Source organism: Gymnoscopelus braueri (assembly GCF_963280865.1).
Source record: "Gymnoscopelus braueri genome assembly, chromosome: 21".
NCBI lineage: Eukaryota > Metazoa > Chordata > Actinopteri > Myctophiformes > Myctophidae > Gymnoscopelus > Gymnoscopelus braueri.
In genome coordinates, this window is record NC_137623.1 from 26,073,775 (window position 1) to 26,096,984 (window position 23,210).

Consider the following 23,210-nt stretch of genomic DNA (forward strand, 5'->3'; position numbering starts at 1 on the left):
TTTTCATGACAAGGACCCCCAAAATAATATGTATTTGGCTTCGGACCCCCCCCCCCCCCATCTCAAAAATATTTTGTGCCAGGGATTTTTCAAAAATGGCAGATATACACGGTCATAGAGCTTGTATATCTGCTATTTTTGAATAGCCAAAGTATAAAATATGGTTAAAAGTGGTTAAAATGATTGTGACGCTATATTAACTAATTTAGCTGGGGACCCCCTGGTACCCCCCCCAAGGACCCCTGGGAACCAATGCACTACAGCACAACAAGCTAAATCGTCTTCACACAAGCTCTTAAATTTTGTCCTCTCCTCTCCTCTCCTCTCCTCTCCTCCGCCCCTCCACCCTCCTATTGTGTGTACCCAGACATGCCCATCTCATACCAGGTCGAGGGCACTCGGCAGGCCCTGAAGGTCTGCTTCTACCTGGAGGGCTTCTACTTCTCCCAGCTGCCTCAGCGGCTGAAGAACGGAGGTGGCTTCAAAATCTACCCTGTGCTCTTCACCCAAGGTACAGTGAAGGGGATTGACTTTATGAATGCCGCTGAAAGGAAAGGGGCTTAAACTCAGATTGACCCCTCCCTCCCTCTCTCTCTCTCTCTCTCTCTCTCTCTCTCAGCCCTGGAGAGTATGGAGGGGTACTATTATCGGGACAATGTGTCAGTGGAGGAGTATCAGGCTCAGATCAATGCCGCCTCGCTCGAGAAGGTCAAACAGTACTACAAGAGACTGAGGTATGTCATACCGCACATATATGCAAACAGCCTAACGTGCTATACATTCTCTTTGCAGCGTTGCCAGATTTTGCAAGCGAAATAAGCAACCAGGTGTATGAAAACAATCCCCAAAAAAATTGGGAAGCACTTTAAACCTATGTAGATCGTCTATTTGAAAATAGCTGATCCACAAGCTTACAACCCGTCGCGTTGTTATTATTGAAATTCTTTATTAGGAATAGCCCCTTGAGATGTAGCATCTCGTTTTAGAGGGGATCCTAGGTAGCACTGTATACAGTAGACATTTTCCAAAAAAACAAAAAAACAAAACAAAAACAAAACAGAGGGGGAAACAAAACATTGTGACGTGTTGTGAGATGTTTTGAAACATTTTAACAACACTAATCTAGTACGGGGGTCTATGGCACAAAATGTTTTTAGATGGCGGGGGTGGGATACCACAAGGGGGGAAATACCACTGGTATAGCAACATTAGGAAACAAGCCCAAATAAGCAACTACATTTTACAAACAAGCCCATAAACCCGCAACCCGAAACTACCAATAATTCAAAAGCCCAAAGTCGCTTATAATAAGCAGACATGGCAACGCTGTCTCTTTTGGTGTGGTTTCAGTGAGACGAGCTGACGCTCCTTGCTCATTTAATATTATAAATTGACCCGTGCAGACTTGCTGTGATGAAGGAGAAACAGCCAGTGATCCAATGTATTTTACATCAGAGAGAAAACGCCCATCCTGTAGCCCTGCTTTTAGAACACTCAGTGAGTGAGTGATTGGCTAAAAGGGACACGGGGACAGCGGGAATGTTTGATGATTGAGAGAGAGAGAGAGAGCGAGCGCAGCAAGGCGGCACAGTGATTGGCAGTAATCAGTGATGGAAGAAGAACTCAATTTCAGTATCAATACCATGACGTAGAAATACTCTTACAAGTAAATGGTCCGGTATTCAAAATGTACTAAAGTGAATGTACAAAAGTATTGGCATACAAATATACTTAAAGTACCAAAAGTGAAAGTACTCTTTGTGCTGAATGTCCCATTTCACAAGTTTCACAAATTTATGAAAAATCTTATAAATAGCAGATCTACATCTACAAGCTCACAAAGCATGGGGAGATTGTAGCCAAAGTATATGGGCTGAAGTGGTTAATGTAATATTACTAAGTAAGTAACTAGTAACTAAAGTTTTCAAATGATTGTAGTGGAGTAAAAGAGCAATATTTGCCTCTGAGATGTAGTGAAGTAAAAGTATGGAAAATCGGAAATACTCCAGTAAAGTAAAAAATACTTGCACTTAAGTACCACTGGTGATTGGGTGAGAGTGTCGCAGCACGCCGTGGGGGGGAGGAGCTGATGAAGTGTTTCAGCGGGAGCTGTCACTTCACGCCCCATTGGTTTGACACTCACCTGCGACGCCTCCCTGATTGGCCAGGCGACTCGGGCGAGGCTGACCTAATGAGGTGGAAATAGGAATTGGAGGGCTGCGCTTTCCCTCATGCCCACATCTGTCGCTCTCGCGGAATCAATGAGAGGCTGATGGAGTCATACGTCGCCTACAATATGCCGCCTGGATATCAACGTTTGCTGTTAAACGCAAAGCACAGTGGCGGTCATTTTTGGAGCTGGAACCACATTTAAACTGTCTCTCATAGGAAGCGAAGGCATAGCATAAACTACATGATTTTACTCATTGTGTTAGCTGATGGGAAGTTTGCATGAGACTATACTGAGAAAAGTATCTCTAACTTATTGAATTAGTGAATAAGTGGTCGTTACAGCCATTTGCATTTTACTTACATAAGCGTTGTGTACAACTCTATTTTTAATCGTTTGGATTATTTCAAGAATATTGTGTGGTTTTACACAAAAGCAATGACACACACACACACACACACACACACACACACACACACACACACACACACATGGGAAGATGCTTCGCCACATGGGAAAGGTGAGCTTCTGGTTGAAGGCGAGAGAATCAGTATTATTGTTCAGCTGGTGCCGATTTTCTTTTTCACAATTTAAAGGAGGAGTTCACCCAAAAGAATACTTATTTTCTATCAATTACACACCCCATGAAGCCTTGATTTCATGGATTTATTTTTGTTTTTGTGGCATTCCTAAGACAATAATTTGATGACCGTGTGTATTTCCGGTAGGAGACACAAATAATCTACTTTGTGTCTCTTACCGGATACATTAGCCGGTAGGAGACGGGAATCAAATTATTAGCTTAGGAATGCGACAAAAACTAAAAATAATCCATGGATTCAAGGCTTCATAGGGTGTGCAATTGATAGAAAATAAGTCATTTTTTGGGTGAACTCCTCCTTTAAAGATATTTTGGGGGCATTTTTAGCCTTTATTGACAGCGACCGTGGAGAAAGCGAGTAGGGTGATGACATTCAGCAAAAGGTCCATCCGGCTGGGAATCAAACTTGGGACTGGCTCATCAAAGCATTGCGCTAATGTGGTATACACCCTAACCACTTGGCTATCAGGCTCAGGCTGCCCCAGCTTTTGCAGAAGTTGACCATAAAACTTAATGTAACTCCGTAAAAGATCCTCACCCCTTAACTATTCATATCCTGGGGTGCACAAAATCCTATAGTACTACAAATAGCATGGTGCCATCTGAATGAATGAAAATAATCTGTCTTGCATGCTTCATGAGAGGTTTTTGAAGCCCTGCCAGTGTGTTCCCTTAATGAGTACCTGGGAGGGTGAGTGGTCGACATGTCAGGATTTAGCTAAACATCTGCTATTGATTGTGTGGATAATTTGGCACAGAGCTGAGCCCACAGCCAAACTTCATGGCATTATTTCAAGAGAATCTCCTTTTTTCTCCTGTATGATTTACAGCGGGGCAGGCGTTTGCCACATCACTGCACAATATCCTCCACAATAAAGTTGTGAAGGATGTATTGGGAAAGCTGTCGACGTAGAGTTTTGAATTTGATCACACTAGATGAGGAATACACCAGGCAGGCATCTCTGTTGTCTCATCATTATCTCCCAGAATATTGAAAGACCAATAATAACACTGATTAATTTCCCAGTCCTCTCTGTATGTCCAGTGTTTTGAAATGTCACTAAGGTTTTTAGATGGATTATGTTGGATTGATAGTCCTTGTTCTGCACCTGTTTGGTGTGTTGGTTTTGTCATCGTCATTATGACTTGTTTTTAGACATCATAAGATGCTTCCTGTTCAGCCTCTGAAATGTCACCCCTCTAATTAAGATGCCACAAGGTAGGTAGCTAGGTGTGTGTGTGTGTGTGTGTGTGTGTGTGTGTGTGTGTGTGTGTGTGTGTGTGTGTGTGTGTGTGTGTGTGTGTGTGTGTGTGTGTGTGTGTGTGTGTGTGTGTGTGTGTGTGTGTGTGTGTGTGTGTGTGTGTGTGTGTGTGTGTGTGTGTGTGTGTGTGTGGGGGGGGGGTATTTCCCTGTGCTTGTGTGTCTGTCCATAGAGGCCTAAAGTGTTTGTGTTTTGTGAACCCGTAAGCACCTGTTATTCATTCAGTGCATGTCAGTTTCTGCTGCAATCATTTCATAATAATTGACTTTCCCACACCATGCCATTGTGAAATGGCGCCCACCTCAGCACTATGCTTGTGTGCTACTTCCATTTGAAATGTACATGATAATGAACATTTAGCATAATGTGATGTAATGTGGTGACCCACCTGGCCTGCACATCACCATATCATCACTATCGGGTGGAAATGTCTTTAAGTCTTTAAGTTCTTGACTTGGTGAAATGTTTATTAAACCAACAGACAAAATTAACCAACAGACAAAATTAACCAACTCTCCAAAATAGTGCACATAGCTCACAAGGTGTCGCGATGCGACGATGTGAGCTTGTAGATTTGCTATTTTCGCTACTTTCACGCAACACTCACTATTTGGACGACGAAGTAGAGCATTATCCCATTTAGACCTGGACAGCCTGTACGTTGTTATACCTTTCAATCCGGGAATGTATCTGTGTCATTTTAGAAATTGCTATGTACTCTATGGCAACATAATCTTTTTCTGAAAACTTGGGATTTAAAAGGCGTTTTTAAAATTGGCCTCAGATCTAAATGGGTTAATTAAAAAACAAACAAAAAAACATACGTTCGTTAATAAAGTAATAATAATAATAACTTGAATTTATATAGCGCCTTTCAAAAACCCAAGGATGCTTTACATTAACAAAAACAAAAAAATAAACAAACTATAAAGATACACGGTTTCTGCCCGACATGCAACAATTAGAGGGATGCAGCCGGGTTACCGAGAGTACAGAAGGCCAAGAACCAAATGTCAACTCTGCATGTGCCTGGTTGCCTACATGTGTGCATGCAGGCAAGGCACTATGTGCATGGTGTGCACGTGTGCACCTTCGTACAGTTTGACCTGAGCAGGAGAGGCCTAATTGAATTGACAGCAGAGGCTCCAGCAGTAACAGGGAGCAGATGTGCGCTGACAGCCCAGGCGAATGGGGGGAGATTATGGGGCCTGGCCAGGGGTGTGTGTGGAAGAGGTGGATTGCTTCAGGACCATGGCTGGCTGCAGAGAAATGAGGCTCTGTGCTTCTTCTCAATCAGCGAGACACACAATAGTCACACAGAAGTCTATGTCTTGCAGCACAGCCAGCCTGTTTTTGCCAAGTTCTCGCTCCTCACAATATATGTTCTCAAAATGACACTGGTTCCAGTTCTCAAACTTTATTTTTATTTTCATTGATGCAACATCCATGACTATTTTAGCGTGCTATTCCAGGAAAATAAAGGCTGTAGTTTCCATTAGCTTGAAATCCTCGCCAATGATGTCATCGGCAGGTACATTTTCAAGCTATCCACAGCACAGTGTGGTATAGTGTACAGTTTGAAAGGATTGGCAGATAGCACAATCACAACGTGTCCTCACATATACAGTAGTGTAAAGGTATATCATAGTCAATATACTGTAATATGGCAAGTTTTACAGTCCTCAGTAGACTGCACATAAAACGCCAGTAACATATATACATGTTATAGAACTGCACGGTGAAAGCTAACAAAATGTCCGCAGGCTTGTCACACCAGGAACGCATTTCATTGCTCCCACCCAGAATATCAAATTGTATGGGTTCACAACTTCGCGGTAATGTAAACGCTCCCACCTGGCTTCCCAATAGACAGCGAACACAAAGTCCCTCTGTGTGCCAAGTCACAAGAAGCGTTCTCCAGCCGTGCGCCATGTGTCTTTGCGCTGACCACAAAAGTGGGCTGTGATGTCACTCCTCGATGCAGGAGGGCAGGTTGTCCGACTTCAGGCTCCTCGTTATCCTTGGAGTCGCGCCATCACTCCGCTGCTTCTAACCCGCAGCAATGGTCTGGAGCCAGAGGCACACTGACTGACAGATAGAGACGGCCCAGCCCCGGCGCATGCCACGCTGAACTGAATGAACCGCACGGCTGGAGCTCAATCTTCTGAGATGGTGTAGGTTTATGTGCGCGTGTGGATTCACGTGTGCACTTGTGTGTATTATGTACAGTATGTGAATGCAGCACGCGTGCATATGCGTCTGTAACTGTAGTAAATTTCGGTTTCTTCAAAACCACAAAGGAAGAACGTGTTGCATCAAGCTTCTCTTCCTTTCTTGAGCTGTCTCTTGCATCGTTCCATCGTAGCCTTTGCCAACATCCACGTCAGGAGATTTATCCTTTGATTTAAGATTTCCCAGCATCCAACTGTCTACAACATATGTTCCCCCCCGCACTCACATAAAGATACAGTTGTGACTTCTATCAGGCTGACTTCATCAGGCACAGAGTCGTTACTCTCAGATCATAATATGGTCAAGTTGTCCACAAAACATAACACTGTGGGCCAAATTGCAAGCACATGCTGGGTCCCATAGGACTCAGTGGTACACAGAGGCAGCGTGTGCATTCATGTTTTCAGTCTCTTTTGATGAGCTGATGTGTGCATCTGCGTTTTAAAATCCTGACATGTACAAAACAGGAAAGACAGAAAGACACATGTTTATTCTTGTTTTCAGTTTTGCATCTTGTGCAGTTTGTTGCTTTCTCCCAGTGCTCTCCAATGTCTCCATGCACACAGACGGGGATGTTGTGTTCAGCTTGATGGGTGGAGCAGGGTAATTGGCCCCTCATCTGCCTGTCATGGGGCCAGAGGAGATGATGTGATGCACCGTACTATAGAGTTTTCTCTCTCCTACCCCCTCATGCAAAGCTATATACATGTTGCAATCCATGCAAGAGTGATTGGATAAAGAAGTACAGAACCCTTGAGGGAAACTGCTTTGGGAAAGGAAGGGGAATGGGAGAAGTGGAAAAGGCAAGGACATGAATAAAGGGGAAGATCGATCATTAGAGGAGGCCGAGTGAGACGCAAGGCAGGGCTGTCAAGGGAGGAGAGGAGCTGTAGATTGGCTAGGGGAGGGAAACCATGCAAGGGAAAAAAAACATTGCAGGAAAAAACAAGTATGCATGGATGAACGATATTGGAAACAATTACACTGGTGTGTGTGTGTGTGTGTGTGTGTGTGTGTGTGTGTGTGAGCAGTGTTTTCCCTTTATGGATGGGTAGTAATAATGTTTTTAATCCTTTACACAGTTGAGGAGTTTTTTTTAATAATATGCCCTGTATGGGCTTCATTGCACCTCCAACGTGAGGTGCATTAGTGTATTGGGGGGTTCTCTATTGTAAGAAATTGAGTTGATTGAATCATGGACCGAGGAGCTGGGTATGTGGGGGCGGAGTATCTTGGGATCATGTCACTATAAAAGGTGATCACTCACACCTGTCTGTATAGCACCTGAGGAAGTATTAGTGAAACGTGTTGTGCATACTGCATCATTAAAGCAAGTCATTCTGCATTTGAGGAGTGTTTGGTCCCTTCTTTTGAAGGTTACTTTTTGTATTATTTTGAGATTTTTTCTAGTTACATAATTTCACCAAATAACTGTATATGCAGATCTGCACATATCTAAACTTCAGTAGCTCCATAGAAAGAATGTATCGCTCTAGCATAGATTAGGGTGATTTTAGAAGTTGAAATACAGTACGGCAATAGTCTGGTCGACTAAACATGTCATGACACCTTTGTGAATGCAGAATGTGAGTACAAGGCCAGTTACTAAGAGGTCATTAAATCATTATGTTAATTATCAGATGAACTGTGCTGTTTTCTTCCAGATTAGTCAGTTTTTAGTGAGAAATGCAAACCTTGCAAGTTGTTTTAGTACAATGTGACTTATCCAATTTGCTTCAGCCACATCGCATCCTTTGCAATATAAATTCTGAAACGCTATGTGCAGCCCTCAAAACAAGAGTGGAGGAAAGACACAGAACAGATGGAGGAGTGAATGTGCACATGTAGAATGCAAAGGGTTTCTGATTTCATGTGGTGTTTACTGTGGCCCATATGGAAGCAAGTTTCGGAAAGGAAGGGCGCTGTTGTTATTTCCATCAAAAACACTAATTGTGTCAATTGAATATGCATGGCAACAGTGTGGGGGAGAGAGGGCAAGAGCGAAAGAGAGAATACAATATTTGATAAAACTGTACGTTTCTGTATGTGCAGATTACGGCTTGTGTAACGTGCAAATGTCTACCACTCACATCAGTGCACCCATGCATGGTTAAAATCCACCTTCGCTGGCACATTCCAGGGACAGGCAGAGACCCACACTGTATAGGCATTAGGCTTTTCTCTCTAATCGAAATGGATATGGCAATGGAAGAGAAAAAAGTTTGGCTCTGGAACATAAGGCAGCCCCTTCAGCCCTCTTTATAGTCCACTGAAATGCAGCTCTCCCTGCATCCATGGATCAGCTGGACTTCAAAGGGCCAGAGGCACTGCCAGGCCTCCTTGAAAAACACCTCATACATTTGGATGCTACTGTACTGTTACGTCTGATGCTACAGTACCTGTAGGCAGAGAGGTCTCTGCATTTAGGAGACTCTGAGCCTGAAACTCAGTTTTCCCACGCACAGACCTGAACCTAGCTAATTTCCTTTTGACATCGAGTCATAATTTATGTGGAGGATTACATTTTACAGCATCTGTCTGAATGATAAGCAGTATGCTGATATTCAAGTCTTTCAAAAAGGATTGTGAATTCTTTACGGAGTGGCTCTGTAGGAGGTGAGCCATCTAGATTAGAAGAGTGTGTGTGTGTGTGTGTGTGTGTGTGTGTGTGTGTGTTAGAAGTTTTGATTCCCACAAGGCCAACAATACCATCATTCTGCACACTGACAGTATTATATCATATTTTGGATAACAGCATACACAAAATGATGACGACGTTAAACTTCCTTACATACCCAAGGCTATATAGACAGCCTTGGGTCACAGGCGAGTGCTTATCTGTACATTTACATTTAATTGCTGACTAAGCAGACTAACTAGTTCAGGATTCTTCTTATTTATTTATTAAGAAAGGAAGTGGAAAAATAACCGTTTTTTGTTGTTTTGTTATGAAAACAGCAGAGGTGATGTACACTCCTAGTCACAGAGGCTGTGCCATTAAACTTTTATTTATAGTACATAATGCAGTTGAGATGCTATGCTGAAGTATGGAGTGCCGTGAGACCTTCACTGGATCCCGGTCAAACAAAGAATTGACTTCAAAATACACCTCACCACCTACTAGTCCCACAACAACCTGGCCTCCCGTCTGTACCTCTGCGACCTCCTCCACCATCACGTCCTCTCCCAATCCCCCAGGTCCAGCGTTGCCAACCTCCTGCTAACCCCTCAGCATCAAGCACCGACCTGGCTGCAGCTATTGAATTGCCAATGATCGTGCCACAGTACAGTGCAATTTGTCTTGATCAGAAAGGATGAAATGCCCTGTGTGTGTATAGCAGGTCACAATGTCACATTTCAGTTTCCTTTTGCTTTGTTTCGCCATTCTCCCGAACGACAAGGAAAGGATCCCCTCTCAATCAATCCCTTCTCTCCTGCTCACCAGGCATGACCTGTTGTTGTTGGGTGTTTATTCTGTCAGAGTGGCAAGAGTCACATATAGTATAGGACATGATTAATGGCACTGGCTGAGTGTGCAAGGTGGTAATTGTTGCTATACACAGCGCACGTACACACGCACGCACGCGAGCACACACACACACACACACACACACACACACACACACACACACACACACACACACACACACACACACACACACACACACACACACACACACACACACACGCGCATGCGAAGACATGGATACATGGATGCACTTAACATACATACACACACATACTGTATGATCAGCTCCCTTAACCCATTAAGGCCTGAGGTTCCTATTCTACAAATGTCTTCTAAATCCTATAACAGTTTTCTGAAAAACATACAGTATATTGCTATATCAGTGGTTCTCAAACTTTTTCATTTCAAGGACCCCCAAAATTATATGTATTTGGGACCCCCAGAAGCAAATATTTGAGTTACAAATGTTCGCTTTAAAGTTACAAATGTTCGCTTTAAAATATATATATACTGCATTCAAAGATTTGCACACATTTTCAAGATTTTTCAAAAATAGCCAAAGTATAAAATAATGGTTTAAGTGGTTAGACAGATGCGTTCCCGGTTTGAATGGGTTAACAGCCCAGGTAATCTATGCTGTCAGTCCCCCATCAGCTGGCATCCAGCCAGGCTGAGCCAACAAGCAACTGCAGAGCATGGCTGGTGTGCTGATGTTTGACGGGTACTCAGCAGCACTATGTATCACTGTTTCTCAATGTCTGGTCCGGGGCCCCAACAGGGCAATTCTAAGAGTGTACAAATGGAACCATTTTTCTTCTTTTTTTTACCTTTGGGATACCATACCTGCAATGTAATGTTCTCTGTGTTAATTTAACTCTGAGAGTTACCATTTGGTTCCATTTGTACACTCTCAAGAGTTACAGACCCGTAAGGGTCCATATTTGACCCCTCTCGACATTGAGAACCAGTGATCTACATTGTCACAATATCCACCATTAAAAACCACAATACCAGAGCAAGCTCTGTGTCTTTGTTTCTTTTGTCCACATTAGTAGGGCTGGTCATTGCAGAAGATCTCACATCCTAAATCTGACCGGCATTAGTGCTGTGAACCTCTCTGTGTGTGTGTGTGTGTGTGTGTGTGTGTGTGTGTGTGTGTGTATATATATATATATATATATATATATATATATATATATATATATATAATACACACACACACAGTATATGAATTAATTCCAGACTGTCATCGTAACTCATTGAGAAATACTCCTTTGCCTTGTATTTCAGTAATAGTAATTTCTATTCTTATGGCGATTACAGAGACTCACTCTCTCAGGCTGCAGTGAGGAAGGTGTTGACAAGAAGGCCATGTGCATTTCACAGTTAGGATTGAGCAGCTCTCTCTCTCTCTCTCTCTCTCTCTCTCTCTCTCTCTCTCTCTGAGGCAACTGGCTAACAGAGGTTGATTGTTCATACTGTAGTGCTGAATTTCTCACCACAGCTTAGGAAGTGATGAAAACACTTCAGCACTGATACCTTTTTGTAAAGCTCAATAAAAGTTCATCCAGTACCTATTGAACCTGTATTTGAAAAGCACAGTACATGCCCAGGGATCACTGGCTTTGTTTCATGAATTCTAATGTGAAACAGCTATGCTGATAATGGCTCTATAATTTCAGGGAGAGATGCTTGACACCTTGATTCATCTGTGCAGTGATTACTTCAGACCTGTAATTAAGCTGTGTAAGATTGTGCCAAACCGAAATCCAATCTTCACTCTACAATCTACAGCAAGACACGTATTGTCCATGAGGGCTCAAGGTTATTTTTCTGATGTTAATTGAGCCTCTTCTGTTTACTAATGGAGTGTTTAAGCTACTGGCTGTTCCTGGTTGTTGTAGCATCTATCTGCTACCTTTGTCCTGCATGACAGTGATTTAAGAGACTTATATTACAGTATGTCTTAAACAGACTTTGACATTAAGACCCCCATTAAAACGGATCTACTTTTGGCGTCAAGGACCAAACATTTGTCCCCTTCCCTTGATTGACACTAATAACTAGTGTTGAGTTCGCCTATTGACCTCTCTAATGAAAAGCTGTAATGAAATGCAGGCTGTGTGTTTGTGTGTGTGCACACACAATATAATTGATTTGGCTGGTTACCCTTAGTGAGTACAGTGATACTCTATGTAGGAAGAGGTAGAGTGGATTTATTATATTTACTGTTATAAAAAAAAGATATAGCTTTACCTACAGTATATTTATCTACTTGTTAGTAATACTGTACCAATACTGTACCAACATTATCCGGTATACATTCCATTTGTAATTATTTGGCACAAACACTCTGCGACCGACCAGTTCTCCACATGCATGCATTTCTAGTATATTAAACCAGGGCCATAAATCCTTGCTGGACAGTGGTGCAGTATTAAGAAATGACCTGCGGCGCGCGCTATGCACAAGGTCATTTCAGTGTCAGGGCAGAAATATGATTGTACAGTATGCATACGCACACGAGGGCTCTACCAAGGCCTCGTTAACCAATAGCGGCTTCGGCAGCATACTGCAGCACGCCTTTTGTTGTGAGTTTTAATAACATTGATGCTTCTCCATCACAGCAGCATCAGTGATTTGCGCAGACCAGCATGCACCTCTATGGGGTCATGCACAGAAAAAGGCATAAATCTGGTGTGTTTTTCCAGTTTCCTGTCTTCATGATTGCTTATGGGATATACTGTACAGGCTGTAATTCAGGCACAAGGTCAGATGGATTGAACATGCTAAGTAATTAGAATAATATTTTTTCATCTCTCACAAGATGTTTCAGGGATCATTGACTGTTTTGTATTTGGAGTGGGGGGGGGGGGGGGGGGGTTGCTAGCAGACGATGTCACGCTATACTATTTCCATTCCCACGCTCCTCCTCTGAAAAACATCTGTGTTTTAGATCCCCCCTTCACGGATGTCATAGCCACCACTAATGCTCCTGTACTGGGAAAGGGCCCGCAGTGTCCTATTGTTATGAGAAAGAAGAAACAAAGAGAATTAAGTATCCTCGTAGGCCCAGTAAAATTAGTCCAGTCCGGTTGAAAGCAGAGTAGGGCATCTCTGGCCTGCGGCCAAACTCTCCATTAAGGGCCCTGTGTAAAAGTTGATGCGGTGGAAAGAAAGTCCCTGTTGGTTATTACACAGCTCCACTACCTTCCCTCTTGGTTTGCCAGAGCTACAGTACATAGCCACAAAATGCAAACATGAGGTAGAAAAGATAAAACGAATGAATTAAATCAACTGATCTGAATTTCCAAAACATTATTTTGTTACGCAGAGGTTACGGCCAGAAGGTTAACTACCATGAGTTGTTGATTTCAGCAATGTTCTTAAGAAGTTGTTTTTGTTTGTTGTTGTTTCAACTTCAGTGTTTGAGGAGAGTGCCTGTGGGTTTGGGGGAATGATTATAAGCTGGTGACCAGGCTGCTGAGGGCACTCAGTCTATGCCCTCGCTTCCAATCTGGCTACTCTTGATTACCTCTAAAGTAGAGCAGCAGTAGAGAGTTCAGACTATGAGAACTGAGCAAAGGATCATGGGTAAAACCTCTGAGTCATTGTTGGTGGGATATGAAATGGTATAGGCCCCCTATATGTATTACCGGATTTAGATGTGTCCCTAATATAGCATACGCTCCGACAGTATGTTAACCACCAGAGAGTGATATATGCCTTCAATGCGTGTGGGCTTAAAATGTCATTTTTCTCACCCATAATAAGACTAAAGTACCTAGTTTCCAGCCTCTGACAAAACACCATAAGCCCAGAGGATGTAATACAGGCCTACTGTAAACCACACTCACCAGCCAATGTCTGACTCTTATTATTTCATCATTAGAGACCTCCAGGGGAGTCAGCCGTGTCCCTCAAGCTGTGGTTGGCAATATTTTTAGAACGCGTGGCCCCCAGGAGCAAGTCTATGAGATAATCAGTGGGTAAAATGGCCTTGGCTCTGCTAGAGGCGTCTACAAGGACGGGCAATGCTAGTAGTGTAGTTCTTTTTTTCTTCATTTTCCCTTTCTTTGTTGCCAAAAGGGATACATTTGTCCATTGTTCAGATGAAATCCAATATGAGTTGGTCTCTTTTGCTGAAGGTGGCTCCTCACAGGTTCAAATTCTTCTTCTAGACTTTCAATGGTCTAGTAGACAGATAAGAGGTGAGTTCACTGCCAATACAACATTTTAAAAGATAATAAATAAGTCTCTACAGTGGCTGCAGTAAAAACATCAGAAGTTTGTCATGACTCTTATAATAGTTGTTTTTCACTGGTTTTCACAGTTTAGAACATCTCATCGATCAAATAAATCCCACGCCTGTCTTTGTTTTCCCTGTGAAGACAATTATATTTAGGTTGGAAATGAACAGGATGCCAATTTCATTGACTGCAGTGCTTTTTTTCCCCATGCTATACAGAGGCCACCCTTTCACAGGCATGCTTGTGAGAAAGGCGCGCACACACTCGAATACACACATCCACACACAATATTGATGCCAGGTGCTAATGGTGAAAACTTTAATGAGGAAATAAAATATTTAAGTGCTTTACAGACAGAATGCACCCTTTTCTTATACATTATTCAACATGCTACATTATGGACCTCATGTTGCTTTATGTGCTCGCCAGCTGTTTACAAGAGCAATATAGAAGTGGTCAGCGTTTTGTGTAATTCCTGGGCTATCTTTAGTATCTTGTGAATGATGAACGCCGCCTTGAACCAATTATATGGACTGTTAGCTCTACCTGAACCCGTAGTAAACACTGCTCATAGCCATTTAGCAGTGCACGCCATGAGGTTAAAAGGATATAACACTTTGACTGGGAATGAAATAATTGGAGGAAAACCCGAAGACACTAAAAAGTAGACAAGCTTTTTTCACAGGGTTGGATGACGATGCTCTGCTATTAATGGGGGTTAAACTGAAAATATGTTGGTGAACTCGAGGCAGCCTGCTGTGTTGGAGATATAGGAGTTCTGCCCTCCTGATGCAGCCCAGCTGAACTCCATTAACCTAAATGAGATCTTTGTGTTTTGTGGATGCATTATGGCATTACAACGGCGTAAGAATGTATTGTTTCAGAGGTTGTTTATTATGACTGTGGTAGTATGTCCTTATTGTCTTTGTGTGTGTGTGTGTGTGTGTGTGTGTGTGTGTGTGTATCCACATGTGTACTTGTGTACACATGTGTACTTGTGTACACATGTACTTGATGACTTCATTCTTCAGCTTAACTGTGTTCTGATTTATGTCACTATAAAATCCCTAATCAAAATTGTTTTAAATGCTGCTCTGATTCATTAATTTGAGCATCATTCTTTAGCTCAATTGATTCCTGATTTATGTCACTATAAAACCCTGAATCAAAAGTGTTTTAAATGCAGCTTTGATTCATTAATTTCATTACTATTATGTCAGGCAGAAAGCGCCATGGCCATAACGAACCTGGCCTCAGTCCCTGGCCAGATTTTAATCATTTGCTGGCGCACTGAATGCAGATGAATGAACTGTGTTTTCTCAGATTCTTGTAAACTATTTTCTCCCCCACACCATCCTGCTTTGTTCCTGCTATTCTTTTCCAACGACTAAGAATACTGCGTTGGACGTGGTATTTATGATTACAGAAACAGAAACGGTATGAATGGAATGTGTGATGTATATCTTTATTGCCTCTGGAATGAGGTAATGGGCTATGCAGTTTTATAGCATGAGGTTTAATGTAGTGTAGTAGGCCTATTTTTAGCCCACAGAGATTTGATAGAGTCACAGAGACTGCTGAGCTAGCACCAATAACACTCCACCTCCATTGGAAGTCATTGCAGCACACAGTGTGTGCTGCACACAACTCAATAAAGACACCGGTCCAGTGCTGCCTCCAGTGGAAGAATTTGAAAGGACACTGAATCAAATGCAATGTAGTTGCATGAATGAATGAGGCAATGGCATTTGTTGGAGTGATGCCCAGGATAAGGGATGCTTAGCCTTGTGTTTCTGCTGAGCTGGTTCTGAGTTACTCTCATTATTGATAGTCATATGGCTGCGCTCCATAATGAACCGGTGGCCTACTTTTCCAAGAGACAAAGCCAGCGAGCAGCTCTGGTGCTGATGACCTAATGGGTGCTGTGTGGGGAGAACAGCCACAGCATTGGGTCCAATCAGCAGAACTGCAAATGAAGCGCCAACATCTGTCCTGTCGGTTAATGACTTGACTATAATTGTAAATATAATATGCGCGGCATGTTTCTGTATAGAGCTGAGCATTTACACAGCAGAGATAGCCATTGTTCCCATTCCTGGCATACCGGGGCAGTGCTGGCTCAAACTGCGGCAGGTCTGAAACGAATCTTGTCTATGTGTCATTTCCACAGGGCATTCTACCTGGACCAGTCCAACATGCCCCCCAGCTCTGGACCCAAAGCTGCCCTTATAGACAAGGTAAGAACCACCTCACACATTCTTACACAGTAATGTTGATTTAACCAGCGACGGTCACTTTTTATACTCATTAACACTCAGGACACTTGGGTTGTGAGCTTGTACTGTAGGTGAGGTTTTATTTTACCACTTAAGCCCCTCTATATTGTGTTGCGTTTTTACACCTTATCTTATTGAAAATTAAGATGGTCAGTTACTTGCATCAGGTCCCATACACATGCCCCACTGCTGCTAGGGTTATTTGCTGCTACACCTTTTGTGTGTGGGTGGGTCATCACTGTACTTTTAATTTACTTTTAATTTCTATCTCGTCTTGTTTTTCTTGTTCTTTTGTTGCTTGGAAACCCAGTATTATGTTTTTGTATCTCATGCTGTTGTTGTTGCACAGTGTTGCAGAGATACTGCATCAACATTTTGCTACTTATAACTGTATGACACACAGTCATCGTCATTATCCTAACCCACCCCTCCTTCCTCGTAGCTGATGCGTCCCCTGAACGCTCTGGAGGAGCTGTACCGCCTGATCGAGAGCTTCATCAGCTGCCGTCGTACGGCCGCCTGTCAGTACACGGCCTGCGGGGCGTCGGGAGTCGGCCTCCTCACCGTGGCCTCGGAGCTCTGCTCGCGCCTGGGGGCCACGCACATCGCCATGTGCAACAGTGGCGTTCACCGGTGAGTGTTGAGAGCACATTTTGTGTGCACGGTATGCACCCCTCCTGCTGTCTGGTCTGGTGTTCAGCGCCTTTTGACGTGCACTAATAAGTCCACAGGCCAGCTATTTTTACTCTAAAGCTGTGCAGATCGATTGACATCAGCATGGTGTCCCATATTCCAGCGCTCGGTAGACTCTCACACACTGTTCCAGCTTTGTGGAAGACAGTCAGTCATAACACCAGTGCACAAAAAGGCATGTGCCGCAGTGAATAATGATTTTCCTCTAACTTTATTTATTGATTTGTGTTCCACCTTGAATACTGTGGAAGAACATGAGAGTTGACACTGCTCTGAATAGATTGTTGTTCTCCTTAGTTATAGGACACAAGTGAAGGTTCGATTTATTTATTGATTGATTGATTGATTGAATACTTAACATGATTATTAACAGTACAGGTAGTACAGTCAAAGGTTGTGCTAAAAGGATAACACAAAAATCCCCAGGGGCTTGTTTCCATTGTGGTCCACTGTACTCAATTCATCAGTAATATTCATATAAAACATACAATACAAAACAATACAAATACACTACAAACATATTTGGAATAAAGCTCAGTATCATAAGGTATATTTACAGAGAAAGGAGGGAAGGGGGTCAGAGGATTCTACTATCAAGGTGTTCAAGGAAACTGTGTTCACTTGTATTTTGAGGACAGGAATTCTCAGATGGGATGTTGTTGTAGACCAAACATAGTAATACAGGGGTCCCACAAGGTTGTGTGATATCTCCTATACTCTACATTAATGACTGCAGTAAAGTACACCCCAATAATTCCTCCACCAGGTGATCATGTTTTTACCCGCGCGCGTGCGTGCGTGCGTGCGTACGTGCGTGTACGCGCATGTGTGTGTGTCTGTCCGCGCACTCCGCAGCTACTCTCATATACCACTAGGCCAATCGGCGGCATATTTCTTGTGCACACTGACAGCAGGCCAAGGACATAAATTCTAAAATATTTTTCCAATCGGTTAACGACAACTATGTCATTTTTGGAAATGATAACATCATGTTTGTCCAAGTGATGACAAGAATAAAAGAAGTCCGCACAGACAGCTGCTGCTCCAAGTAGACTTTAATGTGCAAATCACAACGTTTTGACCAACGAATGGTCTTCCTCAGGCGGTCCCCTAAGGAAGACCATTCGCTGGTCGTAACGTGATCTGCACAATAAAGTTTAATTGGAGCAGCAGCTGTCTTGGTACGTATCTTTTTTTGTCCTGCACCTACGTGGATGTGCATAACAATTCCTTTTGATTCTGTCCTAGAGACATCCTGCCACACTAATTTTCACTGTGTGTACTGTCCAAAATATTTGTCTCCATATCTGTTCCATGTCTACTCTGGTTGCACTGTAATGATGTAATGAGAGTACTTTAATATAGCCACTGCCCCGGGCCTTTTCATTCACACACAACCCCACAATATTATCACCCCATGCCCCAGACAGAGAGAAAGATGGAGAGAGGTACGGCTTGCCTCCCGAGAGGAGATTTGCGCTCTACTTAGTGTCACTTTCCAGTTCTACAGCATTATAACATTTTACACCAGGACAACTTAAAGACCCTTCTGTGTACCATAATGACACGCAGTAGACACCTTCATCAAGTGGTGTGACATGTCACCAAAACACAGGAGCTGGTCCTTGACCTGATGCAAGTAACTGACCAGTAAGTGGTCACCAAAAAGCAGACAGTTGTCCTCGTATAAATACTTGGGTATCCACATAGACAGCCATTTTTGCTGGATAACATACAATGATATGCACTAGATTAAGACGTTTGAAGCTGTACTGAGTGAGCAGACAGTCATTTTGATATTCTACAATCCAAGAGAACATCATTAGATACAGAATTACAGCTTGGTTTGGCAGCCGAACAGTGAAACTGAAAAGCAGGCTTTCCAGAAAGCAAAGAACGTCTATGAAGGTAATAAGAGAAGGAAGAATAATGAGCCCACACAGCCTGCATGAGCAGGCAGTCATGAAACAAGCAACAAAAATCATTGCAGAATCTCATCATCCTAAGGCTCTGCTCTGAATGGGAACCGCTGTGTGCCAAAGTGCAAATCAAACCTTCTTGAAGCTATCGTTTGTTACAGCCTCATTCAAGATGCTGAACTCTAATGCTAAATCTTATGCAATAGAGCAGCGTGCACTCTAGCACTTCGTCTAGTTTTTTTTTAAGCCGTTGTGTTGTCATTGTTGTTTTGCGCTGTCATGTTGTCATTGTCAATTGTATGTCTTTTTTATTATCTCTGCCAGGAGATAATGTTTCACCCTCGATGTCTGTCTGTCTGTCTGTCTGTCTGTCTGTCTGTCTGTCTGTCTGTCTGTCTGTCTGTCTGTCTGTCTGTCTGTCTGTCTGTCTATAGCTAATCTTGCATACTATATGGTTGATCAGTGTCAACAGCAGGCCAAGAACCTCAATTCCCTAACTCAATTAAATGGCCAAATCCGACAAACAACGAGTCACCTGTAGTATATTTATAATCGCAGAGCAATCATCCCTACAGGCTATGGGATATGCGTCCCGCCGGAACCAGCCAATTGCAGACATTTTGCCAATTTCAAATCATTTCAGTTTTGGCATTTCCAGAATCAAATGTGTTTTACAAAAACGTCCGGGACAATAAGGTTTACTCTTTCTCTATAATGCCCTTGTAAAATCCAACTTTTCCCACTTTTTTACCTTTCTTTCTGCCTGGATCCTCTCTCTTTCTCCTTGCTCTCTCCTTTTACAGCGCTGTTCTCACCTACCACCTTCAACAACTTTTTCCTCCCTCTCTCCTGTGTGTTCCTCCCCTCATCTGCTTTCTACTTATCCATTCTATGACATCTCCTCAGCCCCACACACGGTTCACCCGCGTAAAAAGATTACAGGCAAAATTCTTCAAAAAGTATTTTTTCAAGATGAAATGGTTCCAAATATTTTTCTAAAAAGGCATATCTACAAGCTCACAATGCGTCACAATGAACTTGTAGACGGGCTATTTTTGAATAGCTGAAATATAAAATAGGACTCAAGCATTTCATTACTGAACAGATAGGATATTCTAATTTGCGAGGGCCCATTGTTTTTGTGAGTGGATTAGGATTATAGCCTTTAAAGTTTGCTTGGCACTTAATTTGCACAGGAAGGGAACATGGCAGCTCTATTCTCATTGAATTCTATATAGATTCTCCTCGGCTCACCTGCGGCGTAGGAGGAGCCATTGATCAATGCACGAGGACAGAAATATCCTGATCGTTTGTTTCCCCTGATCCCTCCCCCCCCCCCCCTCCCCTCCTACTGGCTCCTGCTCCCATCTTTCATCTCTCACTTTGTTCTTTCTCTCCACCCCACCACTCTGTCCGAAACTCTCATTCATTTCTCTGTGACTCTTTTTTTTTGTGTTCTCTCTCTCTGTCTGTCTGTCTCTCTCTCTGTCTCTCAGACGGATGCAGGGTGTGACTGATGGTTTGATGAAGTGCCGTGGACTGAGCTGCCTGCTTGCATGAGCCTTTAATAGGAAGCTGCTGTCAGTGCATGACTGCTTCCCTGTTATTAACCGTGTGTGTGTGTGTGTGTGTGTGTGTGTGTTAGTGCTGGGCAATATATCGACATTGTTATTGTGATATTAAACTAGATATCATCTGGGCTTTTGGATATCATAATACGATATATCGTCACAATATCTACTGTAGCACAAATTGCCCAGTTGGGGATAAAATAAACTTGACCTTGAATATCAATATAGAGGTATTTGGTCACAAAATATTGTGATATTTGCGGGTGTGTGTGCGCGTGTATGCGCAAGTCACCCAGGCAGGGAGGCTAAAGCCGGATATCCATTGGCATGGAGTTTTCCTACGCATACCTGTGTATTTGAGAGGGGCTAGCCTACTGGTACTTTAATGTAATGGAAACAGCGGATATTTTGATGTGGTGTGTGGTGTAGTGTGGTGTGGTGCTAAAGCTGCAGTCGAAATCCAGCTTAAGTGTACAGCGATACAGCAGGTGACAAGGCCTTCCATATTCAGTGTTTATTTGTGAAACAGCTTTCTCCCCTCACTACGCTTTCACCTTCCAAAGCTACAGATGGCAGGGCTGTTCCCTATCCTTCAGCATCACTCCACAGAATTGCTTCCATTTTCAGAACTCAGATCTAGGGGGTGGATTCGTGGCAGGGGGGACTACTGTATACGTTGGTCTCCTCCTTTTTTCCCTCTACACCCATTCTCTTTGCCGAAAATAGCGGATTGTGGATCTGCTATTTTGCTGAATATTCACTCATTATGACAGATCTGCAGATCTGCTTGTTCAGATTTCCAGGCATATATCCAGTAACATCAATATAGATACACAAACATACAGTACAAACACATGCAATAAGCCATATTGGCAGATTCAGTCAAGGGTGAAAAAAAGAATGGATTTTTATACTTTCTGAGATATTTCATTGTGTATGAAGCCAAACCAAGTACCTGTAGTAGTAATGTGTAAATTACATTCCTTGTCGGCCACTGATTGTATTAGTTTGGTTGTTGGATTAGTTTTTATGAACTAACAAAAGTGTGATATCTGTAGGAATCAGCAGTTTGCAATATGCTGCACTGCTCTTTTTACCTTTTTACCTCAGTCACGCCACAAAAATCTATTATAGAGGCAAAAAATAGAATACACTTTGCCAGCTAGACAAAATGCTAGCAAGAAGGAAAATAGAACAAAAATACTAAGCACCCCAAACATTCTACGGTATTTTGTGAGGTGAATAACTGAAGCCTCAGGCACATTACTTATTGGTCAGGGACTTTTCACACACAGACTGTGGAGATCTTTCACTTCTGACAGCTACATATGCAGCTTTTTTTTTCCTTTTCTTTTTTAATCCATTAAGACCGGGAACGCATTTGTGTAAAAAAAAATTGTTCCAGGGACCACCCCAGAAGCAAAGTTTTGAGTTACAAATGTTTGCTTAAAAAAAAAAAGAAATATATAAAATAATATATATATTCAAAGAAAAATACAAAAATAGCAGATCTACAAGCTCATAGCATGACACTCAGTGCCGCGCTATGAGCTTGTATATCTGCTATTTTTGCATAGCCAAAGAAATTTAAAATTACACAGATGCGTTCCCGGATTGAATGGGTTAACAAATACACCGTCCCGCTTTGATACCAGTGGTCCTTTATCTGCCTCCACGGCTTTGCTCTCATCTGACCTTCTAGTTAAACACAGCTTTTATGGAAATGAGAAGGAAGTCCTTAAAAGGACACTCTTTAAAGCGTTGATGATGCAGCACTTTATAGTATGATTTTTAAACAAACTCACAGAATACTTTTCCATTTGTTGATCCCCTCCTTTCTCTCTCTGCTCGTCCCTCTTTTTCTCCCTCTTTCATTCATCTGTATATAAACCTGTCTGTGGAGGTTGTTAAGGGGCTGTGCACTACCACCCCATAAAACCAGATATATGTATAAATCACTTTATCCCATTAAGATCCACCCAAACGTCCAGGAGAGCATCATCATTACACTACGGTACATGCATCATGTTCCAGCTCCGGCTGAAGTGATATTCAAAGATCTGCGGGACGTCTGTATGCATGGTTTAAAAAGCTCCCCCTGGAGTCTGAGGAAGGATATCCATTTGCAAAGCCAATGATCATGTCTTTTGGACCTTCTTTTTATTATCACGTCATCTTAAGTTCTTGTAAAATTGTGCAATTTTGATCCAAGGGGGGGGTTCAGTTCTGGCCTGATGCATCTGAAGTGACGGCCTTCTGGCAGCAATGTGTCCCTGACTGCCTGTCTATCGGTTAACCCATTCAATCTGGGAACGCATCTGTGTCATTTTAGATTTTAGCTATAGCCATTCTTTTTTTAACATTCTTGCAAATTCTAAAGCGAACATTTCTAACTCTGTACTTTGCTTCAGGGGGTCCCTGGAACAAAATATGTTGAGATGGGGTTCCGCGACCGAATTCATATCATTTTTGGGTGGTCCTTGACATGAAAAAGTTTGAGAACCACTGATGTTATAGCAACATACGGTTTTCAGAAAACTGTTAGGATTTAGAAGACATTTGTAGATGTGTTCCTGGATTGAATGGGTTAACCCTATACATAGTTGCTATATAGGGTCTCCCAGCACTCTGTACTTTGTCTGCTCCTTTTTTCCCTTTATACCAAATCTCTTTGCTGAAAATACTGATCTTCTTGTTCTGTAGATCTGCTATTTTCGCTGAATGGTTACCCCCCCCCAGAATAGAGACGCTAGGGTTCATGTGGATA

The 23,210-nt window shown here is 42.6% G+C and overlaps 1 protein-coding gene across 1 annotated transcript in view; it reads left to right on the top strand.

Moving 5' to 3' along the window:
- The window catches only part of prex2 (phosphatidylinositol-3,4,5-trisphosphate-dependent Rac exchange factor 2), a 149,295-nt gene that overhangs the window by 116,543 nt on the left and 9,542 nt on the right, over window positions 1-23,210 (top strand). Inside the window, exons 35-38 of the mRNA XM_080417598.1 lie at window positions 368-511; window positions 620-734; window positions 16,155-16,221; window positions 16,703-16,893. Coding sequence (XP_080273724.1) covers window positions 368-511; window positions 620-734; window positions 16,155-16,221; window positions 16,703-16,893 — 517 coding nt within the window. The remainder of the gene's footprint in view (window positions 1-367; window positions 512-619; window positions 735-16,154; window positions 16,222-16,702; window positions 16,894-23,210) is intronic.